Genomic DNA, 23,106 nt, shown 5'->3' with positions numbered 1-23,106 from the left:
CTGCTCTTCCATCTCCACCCTGCAGAGGTGAGATCCGGCAGGGGCCGTGATGTCAGAGGCTCAGCTGATGTCACCGCCCCAGCCCTGTGACTTCACTTGCCGGCTCGGGCAGGAGGAGCCGCGAGGAGGCTGAAAGACGAGAAACTGCCCCCCTTTTCCTTTTCCTTCTCCTTTTTCCCTCTCCCCTCCTCCCCAGCCTCGGCTTGGGGCTTGGGAGTTGCTTTCCTCCCCGCCGGTCTGTCGGAGGGTCTGGGGCAAGTGCCAGGAAGGATGCTGCTGCAAAGGTAGCGGGCGTGCGCGGTGCTCTCCCTCCGGTCGTGAAAGTTTGCTCTGGTGCGCGAGGCGTGCCCGCTGGGCGCTCCGCCGCGCCGCGCGGCCCGGCCCGAGGCTCCCGGGGGGCGGGCGGGGGCGGGCAGGGCCGGGCCGGGCCAGGGCAGGGCGGGCAGGGGCCTCCCGGGCCGCCTTCCCTGCCTTGTCCCCATCAAAGGCCGCAGCTGCTCGAGTGGCGGCTGCAGCTTTGAAACTGCCATAAAGAGCGATGGAGGGAGGGGAGCGTGGGGGATGTTCGGAGCAGTGCCCAGGAGGGTGGCCGGGAGAGGAGGGGCGGGAGGGGGCTGCCCTGGGAGAGCGCGGGCGGCCGGGCAGCAGCAGGGGCGTGAAGGGCAGGGCCTTGGGTCAGAGTCCCAGGGGCCGAGTCACCATCACTGCCCCTTGTCCCCTCGAGTCCAGCCAGCTTCCGCAGCCAGGACCCCAGCAGGGAGGGTGCAGAGGCGGCGGGGCGCAGGGGCTGGCTTCTCCCCCCCCCCCCCATTATTTCCAGGCATATTCTTCCACCTCCAGCAGGCCATTTGTCAGCGGTGATTCGGGACAAAGGAGGGGGCAGTGGGTGGTCTGCTGCAAGTTGGGCGATGGGCACCGAGCGCAGCGCGCGGGCCAGAGAGAAACGCCAGCAATTAAGAGGCAGATCGAGGGCTTTGCTCATTCAGGCTGTCGAGGGAGCCGTCATTTTGTGTTAGCGTGTGTGTGTCTGAGGTGGGAGGAGGAAGAGAGGGGAGAATGACAGGAGGATTATGACATTGTGTTGTCTCTGTTTGTGGTAAATGCAAATTCGGCACCAGCAGCTTCCCGGGAAAAGCAGCAGCAAGTAACCCAGGCCAAGGCCTTGGCCCAGACCCGCCGAGGGAGCCCATGTGGGGCGGTTGGGGGTGTTTTTTTTTTTTTTTTTTCCCTTCCCTTTTTTCTGTCTGGCGTGTGCTTCTTCCATTTATTTTTACAGTGAAATGCTGGAGACAGACAGGCCAGCATGGCAGGGAGGGGCTAGTCCTCCCTCCTCCCTGGCATGGCAGCCCCCTCCTCACTCTGCGGGATGCCCAGGCTGCTCTTCCGACCCCCAGCCATTGCCCCATCTTGGCCATCTCCCTGCGAGGTCTCTGTCCCCGGCGAGGGTCGCAGTCCCATCATTCTCTTCGCCTGGGCAGCCCGAGGTCTCAGAAGGCTAATTCTGCCCACAGCTGCTTCCTGAGGCTGCCTGGAGACTGGGGGCCTGGCACCGAGGCTGAGACGGGGCTTCAGAGATACAAGGCCGGGCTGGCAAAGGGTTCTGTGGCCAGGCTGGTGTTGGCAAAGTGTCCCAGGACCGTGACTCCTCTGACGGGCCCATGAGGGCAGGGAGCTTGAACTTGACCTGGCCCGGAAGCTTTAAAGCCCTGGGCCGCAACAGGGCTCAGGCAGGCACAGTAGCATGCATACAGGTGGTCAGTCTTTGGAGCAGATCTGCAGAGAGCATACAGGGTGGGATCTACAGGGTCAGGCCACCGCTCAGGTCCCAGCAGGAACAGAGGGTTCGGAGCTGAGAAGTGGAGGCAGGATCCCTTCTCAGATGGAGGGTCAGGGAAAGGCTGTGTGGCCAGCTGGGTCCAGCCTGTCACACACTAGGCCTCGGGCTGTGCCCCTCGTACTAGTCCTCCTTCCCTGGGAGCTGGTTCCTCCTCTTCTGCCTGGTTAAGTCCTTCTGGACGCCCTTTACCTCCCCCTGCCCTCCACTTGGATGGGCTGGGGGCCTGTGCCATGCCCACCCCCCAGGCCCCCGCTCACAGCGCTGATCACACTGTGGTCACTGTGAGGCCCTTGGGTACGGGGACTTTCAGGGCATGCTCCCAGTGTTCCCAGCACCTGCCCAGAGCTGAGCACAGAGTTTTGCCTGGAGGCCAGGGGAGCAGATCCAGACCCACAAATCCCCCAGGAAAGTAGGCCACCAGGAACAGGCACCCTGCCTCACACCCTGGGAGTGGTGATGGGCTCACTTCCTTTCAGGCAAACCTGTCCAAAGAGAACTTTTCCCCGTGGAGTCTGACACATGAGGGCAAATCGCAGCCATGCCGGTGAGCTCTGTCTGCCCTGAGCTGCAGAGCCTCATGTGGCTAAATAATGTCCCTTCTAAAACTGGTGGTGGGCTCGTTTATCTACCCTGGCATTTCCTTCAGGTCCTGGGCGCACAAGCCAACCTCCACAGGGGAGCCAGGAAGCGCTGCAGAGACCATGGAGCAGCTGCCCGCCTGGCCTTCGTACAGAGCTTCCTTTGCCAGATGGAAAAGGCAGGAAGAGTGGATAGGCTCTCCCCAAGGCCAAGATGCCGGGGCCGTTCCAGGTCTGGGCTTGAGACCCTCCCCTGGCCAGGGGGTGTGGAGAGCACCAGGTGGGGAGCCACAGCGAGGGCCACCCGGCCGGTCAGCTCCCTTCACCCATCCCAGGTTCACGGAGACTGCCCTCGAAGCCGGCACCCTTCTGGCATGTAGAGATGGGAGAAGCATAGCAGGTCCTCTCTGGGGTGGGGTGGGGGGGCTCTGGATGCCCCCAGTCTCAGGAGTCCCGGGAGCTCTGGAGTCAGACAGTTCTGAGTGTTCCACGCCCAGCACGGAGCCCAGCGCGGGGCTTGAACTCACGACTCTGAGATCAAGACTTGAGTTGAGATCGAGTTAGGTGTTTAAGTGCCTGAGCCACCCAGGCGTCCCTGGAGTCAGACAGTTCTGAGTGGCAGTCTTCCCTGGCCGCTTCCTGTCTGTGTGACCTTGGGCAAGTCACTTAGTCCCTCAGAGCTGCAGTTTTAAAAGGCGGTGCCCTGGGGGCCGTAACCTCTACCTGCACACTTGTCTGGGGACTAAGAGACTGCAGGTGCAGCACCTGCCCACAGCAGGTGTTCAGCTAGTGGCAGCTGTGGTTATGAGGGAGCTGGCTGTCCCAGCAACCCAGAGGCGCAGTGAGAAATGTTCTCCGTGGGGTACCCTGGTGAATTCTCATAGGACAGTTGAAAGGGGCTTCAAGGAGGAGGTGGTATTTGAAGGCCTTGAAGAATGAGTGGGACTTTGCCAAGCTGAGGCAGGGGAGGGGGTGTCACCAGAGGAAGAGCAAGCACAGAGCTTCCAGGGGTAAAAGGGGGGGTCACCTGGTGTGGCTGAAGCTCGGGGAAGGTTAGGGGGAGATAAGGCCCATTCCCTTTGGCAGTGGGAGCCAGTTCTAGAGGAAGGGAGGAAGCTGAGTTGATGACAGAGTGGGCAGGTTTGACGCAGACATCTGGATCACCGCAAACTTGACTTCCTGGAGGCATTCATGGCTTAGGACGTCGGACAGTTCTCTAGGATCCTGGAAAGCAGGCTTGTTTTAGCTGCTCTCAAGTCAGGCTTCTCAGGCTGGTCTTGTGGTGTTGGGATTTGCAGACAGTCCCATATTTGAATTTAAGGACTGGCCTGGGTCTTCTTCTAATTTGAAGTTTCAGGGCTCCGGGGGTCCAGGACTGGCCCAGGCCCCGCTGTGAGTTAGGGCTGACATTGCCGGGGAAGTAGAATGGACTCCTGGTCTCTGACTTGGGTGAGAGTTCCTGGAGCAGGCTGTCCAGCCTGGGACCCTGAAGTGACTGGAAGCCCCTGCAAGAGGCCAGGGTGGCTACTCCCTTCAATCTACCCCAAGGGAGATGGCGGTACAACCAGAGGCAGGCTGTCTGAGATCACTGTGGCTCTGCCATTTACCAGCTGTGTGGCCTCAGCCAAGTCGACTGCCCTCTCTGAGCCTCAGTTTCTTAGAGTGATCCCAGTTCTTTTTAAAAAATTTTTCTTCTTAACGTTTATGTGTTTTTGAGAGACAGAGAGACAGAGCATGAGTGGGGGAGGAACAGAGAGAGAAGGAGACACAGAATCCGAAGCAGGCTCCAGGCTCTGAACTGTCATCACAGAGCCAGATGTGGGGCTCAAACTCACAAACGGTGAGATCATGACCTGACCCAAAGTCGGACGCTTAACCGACCGAGCCACCCAGGCGCCCCAGGGTGATCACAGTTCTTAAATCACAGGGCTAGGGTGAGGATTGTGTAAGATAAATCTCACAAAGCAGTCAGCCCAGAGCCTGGCTCCCAGGGGCACTCAGTAACCATTAGCTAAAAGAAAAGTCAACCCAGGAGAGTGAAGGCTCTAGCACCTCCCGTCTATGGGCCACTCAGTCCCTCCGAGCCTCAGTTTCCCTAGCTGTAAAATGGCTGGTAATCGTGCCTGGTAATAATAGTTAACATTTATGTGCACTTACTGGGAGTTAGGTGGGATGTTTTAATTGTGTAACTGTGTGGTGGCTTATTGAATAAGTCTCCCCAACTCTGCCCAACATGCGAGGGGAGTGTGGGGAGGGTGGTGGGGCACCCAAGAAGCCAAAAGCCTACGGGGAGGAGCATGAGGGTTGGTGTTTTCTGGGTGAGGCTAAACTGGCATGCTTGGCAGTGTGGGCAAGACCAGAGGGGATCGGATGGCTGGGGCGTGAAGACCAGCAAAGGGCCCACTCGCCGCGGCCAATGAGCCACCTGGCAGAACCTCCAACACACTGTGGAGCCTCGAGGAAGCCATGGCCCCACCTCAGGCCTCAGTTTCCCCATCTGTATGACGCGGGCTTGGGCTTACTCACCTCTCAGGTCCCCACCTGCTGTCAGGGGCTTAGATTCTCTTGTCTCGGGCTTTTTTTGGATGGCCTCCATGCAGATTGGGACTTCGGCAGCATCGGCTGCCCATTGAATTTTCCAGAAAGGGTGCCATCTTCCCTTCTATTCTGCAATCAGCCACGGTGCCTAGCCTTTCCCATTGCTCCTCCTGCCCCCACCCATACAGCTCACCCGGCCTGGGGTAGGGGGCTGAGAACATCCGGCGGGGCAGGCCCCGACACCATGCGACGTGTGCTGTGTTGGGGGGATGCCCCCGGAGTGTGAGCATACGGGGCTGGGAAACCACATCTGGCCCACACCTGGCTGTGCGCGGCTGAGCTGCCAGGGAACACCCAAGGGGTTCATCGACACTGTCTCCTCGGTGGGAGCTCTGGAGTCGGACCGTCGGCTCACCCCTTGTTCCACTGTGCTCTTTGCTGGGTGCTGGGTGCTGGAGGGCACCTTACTACCCGAGCCTGCTCGCTCCCTGGACCAGCAGTTTCACCTCAGGGGGCACCTGAGGCCAGAGTGGTGGAAACAGCCCTCAGGTGCAAGGTCATTGATTGAGCACCGTGTGGACAGCCCTCCGTGGCAGGCGATGTCATGACCCCGTTCTGCAGGTGGAAAAGCTGAGGCTCCAAGAGCTTAGGGAGCTTGCCCAAGGCTGCATTGTCTTCCGCTTCCCCTTTCTTTTTACATCACGCCTACTATCAAAAAGGAGCCGAGGCGGATTATAATGCAGGGAGCCCGGACGAGGCAGGACAGGTAAAGGGAGCCCAGAGACCACTAGGGGAGAGAGATTGGAGAGACAAAGAAGCCTGTGACAAGGCAGGTACCTGTCAGCTTGTCATTTCTTGCCCACACAGGATCTATGGGGATGGGACTAATGGTCATCCCAGGTGCGGGGGAGGGGCGCCCCACATGGTCCCAGCCCTTGAGGAATGCACATCCTCCTGTCCTGCCCACCTCCACTCAGGGCATGGCGTTAAGGGCTCTGCGTGGGTTCAGATCCTGGCTGTGTCACTCCCTGGCTGTGTGATCGCAGGCTAATTATTTATTGCTTTGAGCCTCGAGTTTCCTTACCTGTAAATGGGGATAATTGTCATACTCTGTGAGGGTGACCTGAGTTAATGCAGTAACTCAGCTCGGTGCCCATAGGAGAGCTGTAGGAATGTTCTCTATTGTTATCCCCTCAAACCAGTGCAGATGCCCCTCAGACGCTCAGTTTGCTGAGCACCTGCTCTGTGCCAGCACCAAGCCCGGGGAGCCAAGGATTCATCACACAGGCCCCTCCTGTGCTCTGGGCTAAGCTGCCAGCCTCAGGGCCTGGGGCTGAGTGTGTGGATCTGACGTGTAGTCGGAGCGGCCTGCGAGAATTGGTGTGTTGGCTCCCACTGCTGGCGTGACAGACATCCTGATGAAATATGTCATTTTGAAACACATTTAAAAGAAATTTCTGGAGAGCTTTCTTACCCCCATGGGGCCATAAGTAGCCTGATTGTTGTCAGGTTCTAGACTCGGCCTTGGCACAATTTGCCAGGGTCCCTTCCTTTCCTGGGCCTCAGTTTCCTCATCTGTATAAGGGGGCAATAACCATATACCCTCCCGGAGAGGGTTGACCCCCTGTGAGACTGCTCCTGTGAAATGTAGTTTGTAAGCTCAAAAGCACCCTACGGCCGTCGAGATCTTTCGGTTCTGTTTCTGGTCATTTCGTGAGACGGTCATGGGCAGATGCCTGAGCCATGCCATGCATGCTGGATGCCGACCGACATCAGTGGGATGCTGGCCCTGCTCTCAAGGGCTCCCTGAGTAGTGGCCTCACTAAACCCCTTGAATTTTGTGATTTCCAGAGAACGTGGAAGGCCCCTCAGGCAGCCTGGCCCCTTCCAGGGGAAATGCTGGTAAGTGTTTTGTTCTGTCTGTTGTTAGTTTGTTCCACAAATGTTTTTGGAGCAGTTGCATGTGCTGGGGATGAGTGCGGGATAACCAGAGGTCTGCCCTACCCTCGAGAGCTCAGTCCGGGAGGAAGGATTTGAAGACTCCATACGCACCTGACCGGATGCCCTGGGGTTCAGGGGTGGCCGGACGCAGAAGTATGCATTTTTCAGAAGATGCACATCCACGGGGCCCTTGGCAGGATCATTTATAAATGAAATATTGACTGTTTCCTCTGTTCGGAATGTTTCAGTGGCTCCCCCTCTTGCCTTGGGATAAAGTCCCCGTGCCTCTTGTGGCCGGCACAGTCTTCTTCCAGCTGCAGCTCTAGCTTTCTCGTTTCGCTTAAATTGCATTGGCCTTTTTCCCCTTCCTGCACATCCACTTGCTCCCTCCTGCCTCAAGACCTTTGCCTGTGCTGTGCCTGCTGCCTGGACCGCACTTCCAGCCTCAGCCTATGGCTCCTTCTTATCTTTCAGGTCTCACCTCAAATACCCTGGATCCCCAATGCCCAGGGTCCCATTATACACCCTCTGTGCACCTGCCATGCGTTCTTACTAACGGGTACCTCACCGTTACCAAAGGATTGTTTATGTGTTGACTCGTTCTCTCTAGTGGCCCCATGGTGGGACTCAGCCCCGTGACAACAAGGGCCCTTGGACTCAGTGAATGTTTCTGGGGGGAATTTCTGATGAGTATTAAGGTAAGGCTCCGTGGAGGTGGTGGCCCTTGAGTGAGTCTTGAAAGAGGTCGTACTTTCGGTCTCTAGGCAAGAAGGAAGGGCTTCCTGCTTTGGGCAGCAGAGAGGCACGTGGCAGGAACACAACTCACTTGGTTTAGCAAAGAGGCAGAACGGGACATGTGAGAGGGAGGGTTGGAGAAGGGAGCTGGGGCCAAACAAGGGCTCTGCGTTCGAGGTGAATGAGAATCGACTAGGATTCTGAAGCCACTTGGGACCCTTTGAAAACTTTTTGAGCCAGGGGCAGGAGGGTCGAAGCTGGCTTTGGGTCACTGTAATGAGTCTGCTGCAGGGATGGGGACGGGGCAGGGGGGGGCCGGGAACAGAGGCTACAGTCAAAAGGACCGTTGGCAGTTGGGAGAAACCATCGACTGCTGTTTTCCGTTTCTCCGGAACCACACACGTGCCTTGTCCCTCGTCCTCCAGAGCCAGCAGGGAGCGCAGGGCAGAGACAGGGAACCTCACACGACATCACTGCTTCCAGAAGACAATCCTCCTGGTTGCAGGCCAGTCATTCCCGAGTCACTGGAGGGAGAGATGGAGACGGGGCAGGGTAGGGGTGCATCCATGTCCGCGTTTTCTCAGCTTCCCCAACCCAGAAGGCAGCACCTAGCTATGTCTCCCTACACCTGTGTCCTGGTGCCTTCCCAGTGGCCAAGGGATTGTGACACGGAGGGGACTGGCCTGTGCCAGAAGATGAATAGAAGCATTTCTGTCAAAGCCCAGCAAACAAGACAGCACCTCCTTGCTCCCATGGGGGCACAGCCCACGTGGTCAGAAGAGCCAGGACTCTCAAGTCCCAGATCTTCCGCTTGGAGGCTGTGTGCCTTTGGGCATCTTGTTAGCAACTCTGGGCTTCAGTTTCTTCAGCTGTGAGGTGGGGGCTGTTCGGGCATGGTGAAGGTTAAACGTGAGGACACACATAGAACCCCAAGCACAGCAAACACTGGGGGCTCAGGAAGTCGTGGCCGTATCATGGCTGCGTTTTTCTCCGCAGTTTGAATTCTTTGCAGCAAGCTTGGGCTTCAGGCTTAAAATGAAGAGCATGTCAACAAAACAGGATGGAACAAAGTCCTTTCCCAGCATGCCTCAGCATGTGGCACTGCCTTCCTGTGGAGCCCAGCAGTGATGAGGCTAAAAGTCTTGAGCTTTTCAAGCAGAAATAATCCCAACAGAAAGGAACCTCCCTATTGTCACCATGTGATAAAGCGATTGCAGGGGCTCTGCGGCCCAACCTGCCTGCGTTGATTCCAGCCCTGCCCCTTCCTAGCTGCTGTGTGCCTCAGTTTCCTCATCTGCCAAACAAGGTGACAGTATCCACACCGTAGGGCTGTTGTAAGGGTTAAGCAAGTTAATGCAGGTGCAGTGCTTAGAACACTTGTGTCACTACCGTTGCTAGATCATTTCATCTTGCTTTAACTCTTTGTGGTGCTGGAAGTGACTCAGGGGAGGCAGAAGGCTGAGTTCAGATTCCAGCTCTGTCGCTTGCTAGCTGTGTGACCGCAGGCAAATCTCTTAGCATCTCTGCGTGTCCATTTCCTGCTCTGTACAATGAAGATAACAGTCCCTGCCTCATAAGGCTGTTTGGAGGAGTGAATGGGGTTGCCCAGGTAAAGGGACCCAACTCCCCGGAGGCAGGCAGACCACTCAGCCCCTCCTCCCACCCATTCCGATTTCCAGAGGGGGAGATGGAGATTCTGAGCCATTGGATGGTTTACTGAAGGACGTACGTTGTTGAGACCAGGCTGGGCCCCTACCTAGTTCAGTGACCTGTGCTAGGCTGTCATGCCAGGGGCTGCCCAGGGAGAGCGGAGCCACTAGGGAAAGAAGTGCCAAGTGGGAGGGATGATCTCCCCTGTGGCCCGGCTGCAGGGGGCCTCCAGTGGCACAGCTGTGTCTCCTCCGGTGTTTTCTCTCTGCTCACCTGTGGGAGGAGGGAGTTGCTGCACAGCAGCTGCTACTTGGGAGGGCCGCGATCTTCTGGGTGTGGGGTCTGGGAGCCCATCGCCTGCAGACTGTCCCGTCTCCGGGGCTTTGGCGTGTCACTATGGGGAAAGACTGGTGCTGACCCGGTAGACCCTTTCACATCTCTTTCCCTGTCCGCCTGTAGACTTTGGGACTCTACGACTGAGTCTGCACCCGTCCAGTGTTTTTCAAATGCTGGGAAGCTTGGTGGTTAAGAGTGCAGCCTCTAAAGACCTGGGTTCCTATCCCAGCTCGGCCTCTTCCAAGCTATGTGACTTGGGACCAGTGAATCTCTCTGGCCCTCTCTGTAATGGTGGTGATAACAATACCAACCTGAACTCACAGTGCCTGTTCCCAGTAAGCTTGGGTCCCTCTGGGCTGTGATTATCGTTACCATTTTTATGGATATGGTGCCCTGCCCTGCATAGGCTGTCCCTGCCCTGCAGATACGCACAGCCCTGTGGGAGAGATGGCTACAGTCACAAACGGCACCACGCGACCAGTGGGAGCTGAGGAGGGGGCCACAGCTTTGATCGTGGAGGGCTGGGGTGGAGGGGAGGATTGAGGAGTGCACCTCCTAAGCAGAGGTCAGTCACCGTGAGACCCTGTGAAACAAATTCATGCCAAGGCCCTGTAGGAATCCACCCTCGCCCACCTCTGCATCCTCCTTGCTCCTTCCCTTGTGTCTGCGCCGGGCAAGGCCCTCCTGGGAACAGCAGGTGGCCGCGCACACATTGATGTGTGTTCGTATGCCCTGGGCCCGTTTGGAGCTTTTCCTATCCCCTTAGCCTTAGAGCCTGCCCTGCCCTTGTCCCAGAAGGACTTGCTCTGTCTGAGCCCCTCCCTCCCTCCATCAGGACTTAACAGCCTAGCACACAGCCAACTGCTCTGTGTGCAATGAAGGCATGTCCACAAAGGATCTGTCCACTCCTGCTGTTTTGTGCCTGGCTTGGGACCGCCCCCCCTCCCCCTTGCAGGACGCTGTGGGGGGTTTCTCACTCTGTTAACCCGAGGCTTTTGCAAACTGCTGTCTCCTGGAGGTCCGTGAGCCGGCATTCCAGGCTTCCCACTTGGTGTGCTAGAGTTAGCAGGAGGGACCTCCAGAGAGGAAGGAGAGCTGGGGACCGGTGAAGGATAAAGGTGAGGGTGGTCACACGTGTGCCTCAGAGCCAGAGAGGGAGGGAAAGGCCATCCGCCTGCCGCTGAAGGCACTGACACCCGGCTCACTTCGCACAAGTCACTGATCTGCCGAGCAGGCCAGTCTCCTCAATCAATCCGTGCTGACAGATGGTAGCGGAATCAGTGACCTAGAGGCAGAAGGCTCCATTTGTAATCCCGGAGTGGCCCAGGCGCCTGGAGGAGGGCAGAAGAGTTTGTAATAAAGGGAGTGACACAGGGTTTCCAAAAGCCATCTCTGCGCTGGAGGAGGAGGTAAAGGATTAATTTTGCTTCTGGAATTGAAACCACTGATTCAGTTCAATAAGTATTTTTTGAGTAGACTAGGAGAGAAGAGAAAAAAAAAAAACAAAAACGATCTACTGTCCTTTCCTTAAAGTGGTAGGAAAAACAGGATTCTCTAGATGAGACAGGAGAGAACAATAGACGTACTCTAACGTGATCAAAGAGGAGATCCCCAGTTATTGGGCTCCGGCCACTGTGGGGTCTGGGGCAGTCACTTGCCCTTTCTGAGCCTCAGTCTGCTCATGTGTCATACTGTGGCCATATCATAGAACTGTAGTTAATATGTGCCTGGTATTGTACTGAATTGTCTCTCTCTCTCTTTTTAAGTTTATTTATTTTGAGACAGACAGAGGCAGGGCGAGTGGGGGAAGGGCAGAGAGAATGGGAGGCAGAATCCCAAGCAGGCTCCACGCTGTCAGCACAGAGCCCGGTGCGGGCCTCAAACCCAAGAAACCGTGAGATCATGACCTGAGCCAAAACCAAGAGTTGGATGCTTAACCGACTGAGCCACCCAGGCGCCCTGTACTGACTTCTTTACGCAGATCTCTTTAGGTTCCCATGATACCTTATAAGTGAGGTCATACTATCCCCATTTTACAGCTGAGGAAACCAGAGCGCAGAGAGGTGAAGTGGCTTGTCTAAGGCCACGCAGCCCAAGAGCAATAACCCTTATGTGTCTGTGGGCCATAATGCCCGCACGTTCTTTTTCCAAATGGTTCTAAAAGAAAAAGTGACAGGCCACCAGGGGTGAAGAGGTCCTGGCTGGCCTGGCCCTAGGACTGGGGAAGTTTCCAGGTGGAGGTTGGCTGGGCAGTGTTCTGGCAGGGTCCAAGGGGGTGGGGAGGGGGCTAGAGAGTCCGTCCCAGGATGGGACTCGAGGCAGGAGCAAACAAGATCCTGGACTCAGGTCCTCTATCTGCATTCCCTCCCTTCTGAATGAGGCTCTCTGCACCCTTCATCACCATACATTCATGTTTTAGTCCCCTGGTCTGGCACCTGAGTGAACTGAGGAAGAGGGGAAGGGAAGGAAGGAGTGATGGGGCAGGAGACTAAGGAAAAGGGCTTCCCTTCATGAGTTCTCTCAAGAAACTGAGGGTGCCCCAACACCCAGTGTTTAGAAAGCTCCCCTGCGTCCTTCCACGTTGTCCAGAAAACATGGGTCTGTGCTGGGAGTCCCCCCATCCTTTCCCTCTGCAGCCCTGACCCAAGCAGAAGCCAGCACTTGTCTTCTAAGTAAGTCTTAGTGCCAAAGAATTTCAAAATGAAACTCGCAGAACAATGGAACAGCCAGAGGGCAGGGCCTAGCAGCCTCTTCAGCTCTGTCCCAGAAGAGCCGGACACCCCGCGTGGCATGCAGGAGGTGTTGGGGAATCAAGTCTCCAAGAATAGCCCTGACCCACATCGGAGCCAGCCCCCACTTTGTGAAACTGGACAGAAGCCAGGAGAAATCACTGCCTTCCCCGACCACATCCTCCTAGGGGTGCCAGAACCAACTGAAGCCCTGTCTCTGATCCCTTCACTGGGGGGGCAGGTGTTGCTGCAGCCGGGGACCCTCCTTGGGTGGCCCAAGGCAAGGCAAAACGTTTTACATTTCTGGCTAGGTGAGGCTAGAGGTGAAAGGGTAGGTCCAGGCCCAGGGGAGCTTTGCACCTCAGATATACTGAAATCTGGGTCCCAGGCCACACCTGGTTCCTATCAGCCTCCACCTGCTGCCCAAAGCGCTCTTCCAATTCCAATTTACTTTCAAGTTGGGTTGCTTCAGGAAAGGAAGCCACATACTCCCCTAACATCTAGGGCAGATGGGGGCTTAATTTAGAATCAGCAATTTCAGCCAACATAAGGGACATCTAGTTCAAACTCTCCTCCTTCTGATTATACCAATGGGAAACTGAGGCCCAGAGTGAGAAGAGAATTTGGCCAGGTCTCTGGGTGAGTCAGAAGTAAGATCACAAACACTCTAAACACATCTCACCCCCACTGGCCGCCTCTCTTTTGATAGCGGTGGGTCACAGGGAACAAACAAACATCTCAGTGGTGGTTCTACAACTGAGATTTTCTTTAAGAAAAAAAAAAAAAAAAAAAAAAGCCAAGCCGTTGCTTTGCTCCATAAAACATACATGAGGTTTGTAAAGGAAGACTGGGAACGGCCTGAGGCCTTGGCACCGCAAATCCTCCACCTTATCTCCAAATTAATTCTGGACCCTGGGTCCAGCCAGCCAGGCGTTGCAGCGTTTTAATGCCGCCACAGGCGAAGGGGAACTGGCACTCGGTGAGTATGTATTTTACATGCGAGGTTGGTGGGCCTCCCAGCGCCTCGCTTTTTTTGCGGAGGAAACTGAGGAAGTTATCTGTTATCCAGAGAGCCTAAGTCATTCATCCAAGGGCACGCGGCGCTAAGGGGCGGAGGAGGCAAGTGAACCAGGCCTGCCGGGGCCGAGGGCGCTTGGCGGTCAGGAGCTGCCCCCGTGCCCGGCCCCACTAAGCAGGTTGCCCGGAGGAGACCAGGCCCTTGCCCGCGGGCTCCCTCGGATGCCAAAGGCGCGATTCAGGCGTTGGAGGCTCTAGGGAACTCCAGAAATCCCAGGGAGAGATTCCGGGCCACCAACTCCCCAGAAAGTTGGCTCGCGGCCACTCCCCGGACGGCCCGGAGCCGCCGGCCAAGATGGCACTGTGCGAGCGGCGAGCTACACGCGCGGCGCCGGGCTGCTGCCTCGGGGGACCCCGCGTGACCTCAGCCGCCAGGCTGGGGTCTCCGTGGCCCCGGCCCCACGCGCGCAGGCCTCGGCGCCGCCGCACGCGGGTGGGCACGCGCGCACCCGCCGGCCCCGCCCCCTGCCGCCCCGCCCCCGCCGCGCGCACCGCCCCGCCGCGCGCCCTCCCGCCCGCCCGCGCGCCGCGGCCCAGAGCCTCCCCATTGGCCGCACGCCGTCACCTGACGCTCTGTTATTTCCTGTGTGTTGGGAGAATGGAGAGAAAAAACCCGGAGCCGAGCCGCTTTCGGCCCCTGCGAGGCGGCCGCGGCCTCCGCCGGGGGAGCCCGCCCTGAGGCGTGCCTGACCGGGGAGCGAGCGCGCGGGCCGGAGCGAGGCTCGAGGGGCCACGGCCCCGGCCCGCCCCGCCGCCGGCCCGGGCGCCCGAGCTGGAGGCGGCGGAGGCTCCCCCACCCCCACCTCGCGCAGCGCCGCCCGCCGCCGCCGCCGCTCCCTCCCCTCCCGCCCCCGGCCGAGGCCGAGGGACCGGGCGGGGGGCTCCCGCAGGTAACCGCCGCCCGGGCCTGAGGGGGAGGGGCAGGGGGCAGGGCTGAGGGGCTGGGGCCAGGCCGGGGTGTCCGGCCTCGGGGGCTGGGGGCAGAGGTCCTGGCCCGGCCGACCTGGGAGTGCTGAGCCCCCTCGACTCCGAGGCCAGGGCACCGGGTGCTGAGGGGAATGTCCCTGCCTGGCCCGACCGAGGAGCGGCCTGGCCTGGCCTGGCCTTGGGGTGCGGAGGGGCAGGGGCCCGGCCTGGCATCTGGGCGCTGAGGGGTCTCGGTCTGGCCTGAGAGTCCGGCAGGGCTTGGGCACCAGTCGTAGCCTGAGGGTGTCGCGGGAAGGTACCTGCCCGTCGCGGCCTCGGGTGCAAAGGCGGCGGGTGTGAGCGGGCGGCGCCCAGGGGTTCGCGGGGTCAGCGCCGCCCACCCCGAGACCCCTGGCAGCCCCCGGCGTCCCGCGGCGCTCGCCTCTCGGTGGCGGCTGGGGGCGAGGCCGGCGGGCGAGGGCTGGGCTTGGGACGGGAGCGGCACCGGGAGTCGGAGCGCGCCCTGCCGCGGGAGGGACGGGGGCCCGTTTATTGCCATGTGAACACCTGAAGCCATGTGGACGCAGCAGCTTCTCGCCTGTTGGGGGCGGAGGACAGGTACCGGCTGGCGGGGCGCAAGGTCCCGGCGCGGGGGGGTTGGCGGGGAGCGGAGCGCGGGACACACTTCCTGCGTGGGGTTTTGTCCGCCTCCCCCGCCGCGGTGAGCGGGGCCGGTGTTTGATCCGGTAGTCCCGGGTGCGAGCGAGCGCCCGTTTGGGGGCCTGAGGCTGCAGCTCCTCGTCTCTTTTGGGGCGGGGGAGTGGTGGTGGAAGGAGAGTGGTCCATCCGGCCCAGCTCGCTCTGGCAGCGGCAGGAGGTGGAATGTCCCCCCTGCGCCGGGATGGGAGTGGAATTTAGTGTGTTGGGGGTGGGGAGGGGTGCCGAGGAGCGGCCGTTTTCCTGGGCCTGTGGGTGGGGATTATTGTCTGTTTTCGTGGTTGTGGATGCTAGCGCTGTCTGCCTGTCTGTAAGCGTCCCTTGAGTTTGCCCTTAGGGGACAGATCAGCGTTAGGACTCCCCCCCCCCCCCCCCCCCCGCCCTTTTCCTCTTTGCTTTTTCTCCCCCTCCAAGATTAGATGACTCTGGTAACTGCTGTAAAATGGATGGAATTTTCGAGCTATTATCTAACAGGCAGATCTTTGAATAATAATTGGACCCTTATGTTAACAGCCTCAGTGAAGACTTTCATAAAACATCTTACTTAGGGTGGCAGCGGAACGTCTTACATGGTGGAATAAGAAGCTGCTCAGAAGTCCGACCTGGGAGACCAGGAATCTCCTTCTAGCTTTGCTCCCAAATACCCTGTAACCCTGGCCGAGTTACCTATCCTCTCAAGCCTTCAATTTCCTTATCTGTTAAATGAGGACTCCCTTCCAGGTCAAACACTACAGTGGTTTTGGGTAGGGTTTTATTTATTGTTGTTGTTTTTTTTTTTTTTCCTCTTGGTTTGTTTTTGGTTTCCTATCTTGTGCTTTTGTTTAAGTCACAGGCAGCCTTCTTGAGAAATGCAGGACGTTTCTTACCTGGCCTTCAAGATCCTGTCCCACTTTTTCGTTTCCAGCCTCTTCCTTCTGCAACAGAGCATAAAACTTGGTTGCAATGATAATTTTTCTTCAAACCTCAGATTCTGTTCTGTGCTTCTCAAAGTGTGTCGTATTATAGTCTGTGCTGAAGATGCCTTATGTTTTTTTGTCTTTGTGCAAAGAGAAGTTATCAGGAGAAAGATTTCAGAGAAAGTTTGACTACTTGGAAGTGTAGAGAATGCAGGTGTGTTTGGGGCTGTGTAAGTTGGTTGGCTCGAAGGAATTCCAGGATCTGTTTCTGCAGGGGATTGTGGAGGGACCTTACTTGAAATTCTTTGATGGGATGTTTGGCATTTGGCTAATTTTTGAAATTTCCAACCTCAGTACCCTCCGAGTAGGGATAAAGAGGAATTCCCTAATACCTCCTGTGAGATGGCGTGCTCGTGGGATTAACTGTCACCTCGGGGTGCACTAATTATTTGCATCCCCAATTTATTCCTTAATGGTAGCCGGATGCTTCCTCTCAGATGCTGCAGAACCCCAATTAGTTTCACTGATTTTATGGTGTGTGAGAGCCTTAGGCCATGCTTTTGACTACTTAGCCCTTCTAGACCATCCTCAGCCTTGGCCTTGTTGGTCTTAAATTTCTGGTACTGTGATGCTGGAAGGACATGTGCCTAATGTGGTGTAATATGTCCTCGGTCACTTTTTTATTCAGTCTGTACAGATTCACGAAGGGTCTTCTCAGCATTCGGAGGTGTGCTCCTAATGTTGACTCTGGAGATGGACTGGTAGAATTTTTCTCGTGTGTTAACACCAGACCTGTCACACAATAGGCAGACACTTTTATGTGGCTACACAGATTATTTGGAGTTTCTCAAAATAAATAATTTATTTTGTGTTGGTATTTGAAATATGACCTTGTGTTTGGTGTGGGATTTTACAAATCCTGGCTACTTAAGTTATAAGTAGTTTTCATACTCACATGTGTTTACTTCTGCATTATAACTTACACTTAACAAGGAAAAGATTATTATAAAATTCTTACTCTGTAGAGTTAATTTGTGTGTGTGTGAGAGAGAGAGAGAGAGAGAGAGAGAGAGAGAGAGAGAAGGTTGCCAAGGGAGCAGGATGTTAGGAGACATGGGTTTTAGGTTCCGTAACCTTTTAATGGTATACTTTTTTTTTTTTTAATTTCATGAAATGGAATGGAATGGAATTGAAATCATGTCTATCTAGACCAAGAAATTAAACTTGGACTTCTGGTGAGTGTAGCTTGCTCTTCATATGGATAGGAAAGGATGCTAACATTTGAGTGGGCTTTTTTGTTGTTTTTTTAAATCCAGTGTGCTAGGTTCTGTCCAAGGTATTTCAACTTGTCTTGTAAAAATCTACCCAGCAGACCTGAGAAGTAAATGAGCTCTCTTTTTTCCTGAGAGGTCACGGCTAGTGAGGGTCAGAGAGTGGATGTGACTGTCCTCCCCTTGGCTCCAAAGCCTTTACTAGATCTGTTACAGCTCCTTGCCTGCTCAAGGCACAGATCAGCTGGTGGTGGATTGGCCTTGGAATCCATACTTCATGCCTTGCCCATTCTTTTGTTTGTTTGTTTAATGTTTTATTTATTTTTTGAGAGAGAGCACGAGAGAGCACAAGCAGGGGAGGGGCAGAGAGAGAGGGGGACAGAGGATCCAGAGCAGGCTCAAGTGCTGACAGGCTGACAGCAGCGAGCCCAACGTGGGGCTCAAACCCACGAACCACAAGATCACGACCTGAGCTGAAGTCAGATGCTCAGTTGACTGAGACACCCAGGTACCCCTATTTATTTTTTATTTATTTATTTTTTTAAGTTATAACAAAATGGAAATCTGAGCTTGGGCAGAGTAGTGGAAAGCATGATTTTTGCAACCATGCCACCAAACCAGACTCTGGTTTAGTGACCCCCTGGGAGTTTTGTAAACTTTCACTTTTCCTATACCTAGTCAATTTTATTAGTGTACCTGAGATAGAATGTAAAAAATTTCTTTTTCTGGGCACCTGGGTGACTCGGTTGAACGTCTGACTTCGGCTCCGGTCATGATCTCATGGTTCGTGAGTTCTAGCCCTGTGTCTGGTTGGCTGCTGTCAGTTCAGAGCCCGCTTCAGATCCTCTGTCCCCCTCTTTTGCTGTACCTCCCCCTCTCGCACTCTCTTTCTCAAACATTAAAAAAAAAAGTCTCTCTTTCATTCCCAATTCTGCCATTCTGTCTTGAGCTGGAAACTTCTTGTATCAGCTCAAAGAATGATATCACAGGTAAGGGGCTGTCTCTTTTCCGGTCTGTGCTACCGCACAGGAATCATACTATGTGGTGACCGCTCTGTTTGACCAGATGGGACTCAAAAGATACAGTTACAAAAGACAGTCCCCCATATGCCTTAAGCACTCTTCCTCATGGGTGCTTGTATTCAAGGCACCTTAGTGCTCATTAGATCTGTCTGGGGTTTCTGACTCTGGTGTGTTCATTTTCTTTTCGTGGAGGTAAAAGTAACAAAATAAAGCAAAACGGTAAAAACCCTATTTATGTTGGAGTATAACCGTACACCAAAGTTACACATTTGAAATATAAGGAAGTCAAGGCTTTCATAGAGCATAATTTGGTTACATTGTACTTAGACTGGATGGCTTTTTTATTATTAATTAGGCTGCTTAAAGTCCTCTTAATACCTGTGATGCCTGCAGTATGGGTGAAAAGGTTCTCATGGTGACAAACACAATCAGTACTTTCTGCGTTAGAGCTGTGTTTGCTTTGTAGGTAATGTGTGAAACCCAGCAGGAAGATCAACTAAAAAGTGACTTATTGGTTTATCTGTGGCTTATTATCTGATGCTTCATTGTGGGGAAGTTAAGAAAGAGAAAACATTAGCTATAGGGGAAAATATCCTTATTGTCATGTGCACTTGAGAGCTGTCTGTAGGAAAGAGTGAAAGTTCATTGGAACACTTGAATGCCAGCCTGATGGGAAGGTGGTTTCCATGTTTGAACATCCCATTCCTGAATGCGGACTGAAGCCCTCTGTGTATGTTCCAGTTTTCATTAACAGGTATTTATAGACACTTTTCTAAGCATGGGGGATGCAGTGGCAGGCAAAATAGAAAAGGAAACTGCTCTGAAGTTGGGCTGTAAACGTTGACTAAATAAGAATGTCTGGAGGTGATAGCTACGAAGAGAACAAAAAGACATGATAGTGACTCAGGGTATGCTAGTGAGAGTGGAAGATGCCCCCTCTTCTGAAGCCTTTTTTGCCAGCAGGGCAGTCGGACTTGATCTGGGGGATGGATGAAAATGGCATTAAACGAAGTAAATAATTTGCTTTAGCCCTGAGCATCTTGAGACGTTAATCCAAAGAATAGAAGTGGGTTGGTGGAAATCTTTCCTCTGTTTATGTCTTCATGCTTGTGAATGGGGGCTTGGCTCAAAAGGACTTAGGATGGATCATTAGTGGTATCCTGTAAGGGGTAGGAAAGAAAGAAACGATCACCCTTTGTAAAGGGTAGCTGTTCTGATTAAAAAAAAAAAAAAGTAGAGATGTGTTATATTGATGAGTGCTAGGCATTATTAGAAACATCCTTTGGTTGTGTTTATGTTTCTTTGTTGGGAAATTGGATTGGGGGTGTTGTAATCATCATATTTTGTTAAAGCTTCCAATGAAGCCAGCAAATATTAGTGACATCTGTATACAGGGTACTTTGCTAGGTATTGCAACAAATGGAGAATCCCAAGTGACTGAGTGGAACTTGGGTTGGGGGCTGTTGAGGGCGACAAGGATAGCTCACAGTTTGGGGGGAGAGTGGGGGGGAGTGCTGGCAGAGAAGGAAAGAGTGCAGTTCCGACTGGCTGTTAACTTAATCGTAGCCTGAAGGGTTCGTCCTGCCAGCCTTTCCCAGCTAGCCTGCCGCGTCCTAGTACCTTCACTCACCCTTTCTACGCTAATTGTAGAATTCTATAGAGACCTGAAAGAATCCTAAGACATTAGCTAGTCTAGCTCTTTGGCTTTATAGCTCTGGAGAGATGCTGATGCTTTACACGGACAGAGTCAAGGCTGCGACCCTGTTCTTTGCCAGCTAAGCTAGTGTTCTTTCCCCTGTAGCCCATGCCCTCACCAGAGGATTGATAGTTAACAGTTGCTCCTGAGTGGATAAAGAAAGGAAGCCTCTGGGTATTATTGTACCCACTTAGGAAAAAACCTGTGTAGTTCCGAATTTAAGAAGTCAGGGCAAAGACAGTACATTTATCTCAAAAGCAGAGTATGGAAAATAAAGAATACCGTACCATCGTTAGTTTTCACACAAATACATAGTATTGGTTTCTCAGGCTCCACCGAGACATAATCTCATCCTGATCATGTCTTGGTCTGGAAAGGATGCCACCACGTTCTGCATTAGTTGTGAAGTTAGAGTAAGGCCCTTTAGAAGTAGTGAGGGGCGCCTGGGTGGCTCAGTAGGTTGAGCGTCCGACTTGGGCTCAGGTCATGATCTCGCGGTTCGTGACCTGCGTGACCTGGGTTCGAGCCCTGTGTCGGGCTCTGTGCTGACAGCTCGGAGCCTGGAGCCTGTTTCAGATTCTGTGTCTCCCTCTCTCTCTGCCCCTCCCCTGCTCATGCTCTGTCTCTCTCCTTCAAAAATAAATTAAAAAAAAAAAAAAAAAAACCATTAAAAAAAATAAAAAAAAATAGAAGTAGTGGGAAATTTCTGAAATGTGGCTAAATTAAGTTCTGAAATTAAAGAGTTAAAAAGCCCTAGGAGTCCTGTTTTTTGTTTTGTTTTGTTTTTTTTCACCTTGAGACCCTGGTGTCATGGGAGATTTTGCTTCTACATTCAGAAGCACCCTCTGGGAGCCTGGAGATTATTCTGTGTGCCTGACGAGCAGGGATTCTTCCCTGGCATCTCCCTGACTTAGCGCTCTGGTGGGCCAGTGACCTGGGGGCAGCTTTTGTATACCTTTGGCAGGAATGTGAGAGGGCACTCCTGCTGTAAAGAGTCCACACGATGGGCACTTTATGGAGGCAGCAGAGCACGTGACAGAGGATGTGTGTCTTCCCTCTGGCTCCGTCACTTACTAGCGGTGACTTTGGGCATTTTGCCCTAGCCACAGTTTCTTCATCTGTAAAATGGAAATATACTTTCTCGGAGCTATTGGGAAAAGGAATGAAAATAGACAAAGTGTACGGTGGGGTGTACGATCTATAGATACTACTCAGCGGATGGTAGCGGTCCGTTACACCAACGTCGTGCTGTGTCAAGACGCCGGACTAGAGCAGGGCTGGTTCCTACTGAGTGTATCCGGTTTAGAGTACACTCCCCTGTCTCAGATACCGCCTGGCAGAGAAGGCACAGAAGCAGGGGTGTCAGATGTGCTCTGATGAAGGGAGTACAAGGGGCTCTACCAAGATGTGTAACCCTAACTTGAAAGGTCAGAAGCAGCTTCTCGGAAGAGGACCACTTCCTCATCCACCCGCTTTTCCCTCATCTGTTCCTTCCCACTCTACGGCTCCCTCCTTCTGCTTGACTGTCGGTGTTGTCTGCAGCCTCGTATTTTGGTGTGCCTTCTCCCTGGGTGCTCTCGGATATCCCCAGGTGCTCATGGTTATCCGCGAGCCGATTGATAAGTTCAGCCAAGTCTCTCCTGGACCCTCCAGCTCCGGCTTGACACCACTGCTTGTCTATGTTACCAGTAACTTGAGCTTCCCAAGTCCAAAACTGAACATGTATTCCTTGAAAGCTCTTTGTCCTTCATCTGTCCCCTTCTCAGTAAGTGGCTTTACCGGCCCCCCATCTTCCCGGGTTAGCGACCTCCCTTTCTCTCACCACCCTCTATGTGTCCCCCATCGCCAAGTCAGTGCCGTTTCTGTACCGTGACTGGAGGCTGTCTGCTCTCCTGCCACTGCCCTCTGAGCCGCCATCATCTCCTTCCTGGCACACTCTGATTGCCTCTCAGCGTGGCCTCTCCATTTCCAGTCCTGTTCGTGTCTCCTCTACTTTGCCTGGAATGGCCAAGAGTTGCCTGTCTTTCCTCCACTTAAAAGCTTCACGGTTTCTCCTAGCGCTCGGAAGACAGTCCCAGCTCCTTCCCCTTTCTCACAAGGCCCTCGGTACCCTGGGCCCTGGCCGCCTCCCTGACCTCCCCTCCTTGCTGTCCCCCAGCCACATTCACTTTCAAGTCTCCCGAAGGCACCCAGCTCTTTACCACCTGAGGGACTTCTTTATATGCCACTTGCTCTGCCTCGAACACTCTGGCCAGGCCAGCCTTTTTCTCACCCTTCAGGATATTTGTTGAATGAATAAATAGCATGAGACAGGCAGCAAAGGGGATGATGGAATAAGGAGGAAAAGTGTCCTTAGAGTGCATCTATAAAGGTCTAGCAAAGAGATACAGAAATGTGTTTGAAGAGCTGACAGACCGAGAGTTTGGTCGTGGCCTAGAACTCCACCTATTCAAGCAGAACACTAGGAGTCAGGCGGCCACAAGGCACATGTAATGCTGATGAGAATATAAAGTGATGCCACCACTTTAGAAAACTTTTGGGAAGTTTCTTCAGAAGCTGAATGTATGTCTACCCTGTGACCAAGCAGTTCCATTTCTAGGTCTTTATCCAAGAGAAATGCAAATACATGTTCACAGATAAGCCTTATACAAGAATGTTAATGTGAAGCAGCTTTATTCATGGTAGCCAGAAACTGTAGCAGTCCAGCTGTCCATCAGTGGGAGAATGGATAAACAAACTGTTACTTTCATGCAGTGGATGCTCAGCAGTAAAAAGGAACAAACTACCGAGACATGTAGTAAGGGTGAGTCTCACAGGTATTAATGCTGAGTGAAAAACCAGGCACAAAAAAATACATAATGGATGATTCCATTTATAAGATCTTCTTGAACAGGCAAAAGTGGTCTGTGATACTAGAAATCAGATCAGTGGTTGCTTCTTGAGTGGAAGGGGATTGACTGGGAGGGGACAGGAGAGAACTTTGTAGAGTGATGGAAATATTCTGAGTCTTGATAGGCAGTCATCAAATCTGATTGAATCCATATACTGTATGTAATTTTACTGTGTGTAAATTATACCTACAAACAACCTAGGAATTGTCCTAGATTCCTTCCCCTGTCCCCTACTCTCAACATTTAATGTCCCAGCAAGTTCTGTTCACTGTATGTCCAAAAAATA

At 54.0% G+C, this 23,106-nt stretch overlaps 1 protein-coding gene across 2 annotated transcripts in view; it reads left to right on the top strand.

Moving 5' to 3' along the window:
* The first annotated feature begins 6,840 nt into the window (after window positions 1–6,840).
* The window catches only part of TCF20 (transcription factor 20), a 110,177-nt gene continuing 93,911 nt past the window's right edge, over window positions 6,841–23,106 (top strand). The window contains exon 1 of one of the 2 annotated variants that reach the window (XM_053226873.1): window positions 6,841–6,855. In XM_053226873.1, coding sequence (XP_053082848.1) covers window positions 6,850–6,855 — 6 coding nt within the window. In that variant the 5' untranslated portion in view covers window positions 6,841–6,849. Of the gene's footprint in view, window positions 6,856–13,997; window positions 14,312–23,106 lie in introns of those variants that run through there. The other variant, XM_027070589.2, reaches the window with a different exon arrangement.

This window comes from Acinonyx jubatus, chromosome B4 (genome assembly GCF_027475565.1).
Source record: "Acinonyx jubatus isolate Ajub_Pintada_27869175 chromosome B4, VMU_Ajub_asm_v1.0, whole genome shotgun sequence".
Lineage (NCBI taxonomy): Eukaryota > Metazoa > Chordata > Mammalia > Carnivora > Felidae > Acinonyx > Acinonyx jubatus.
This window is presented reverse-complemented; position numbering and strand designations above follow the sequence as displayed.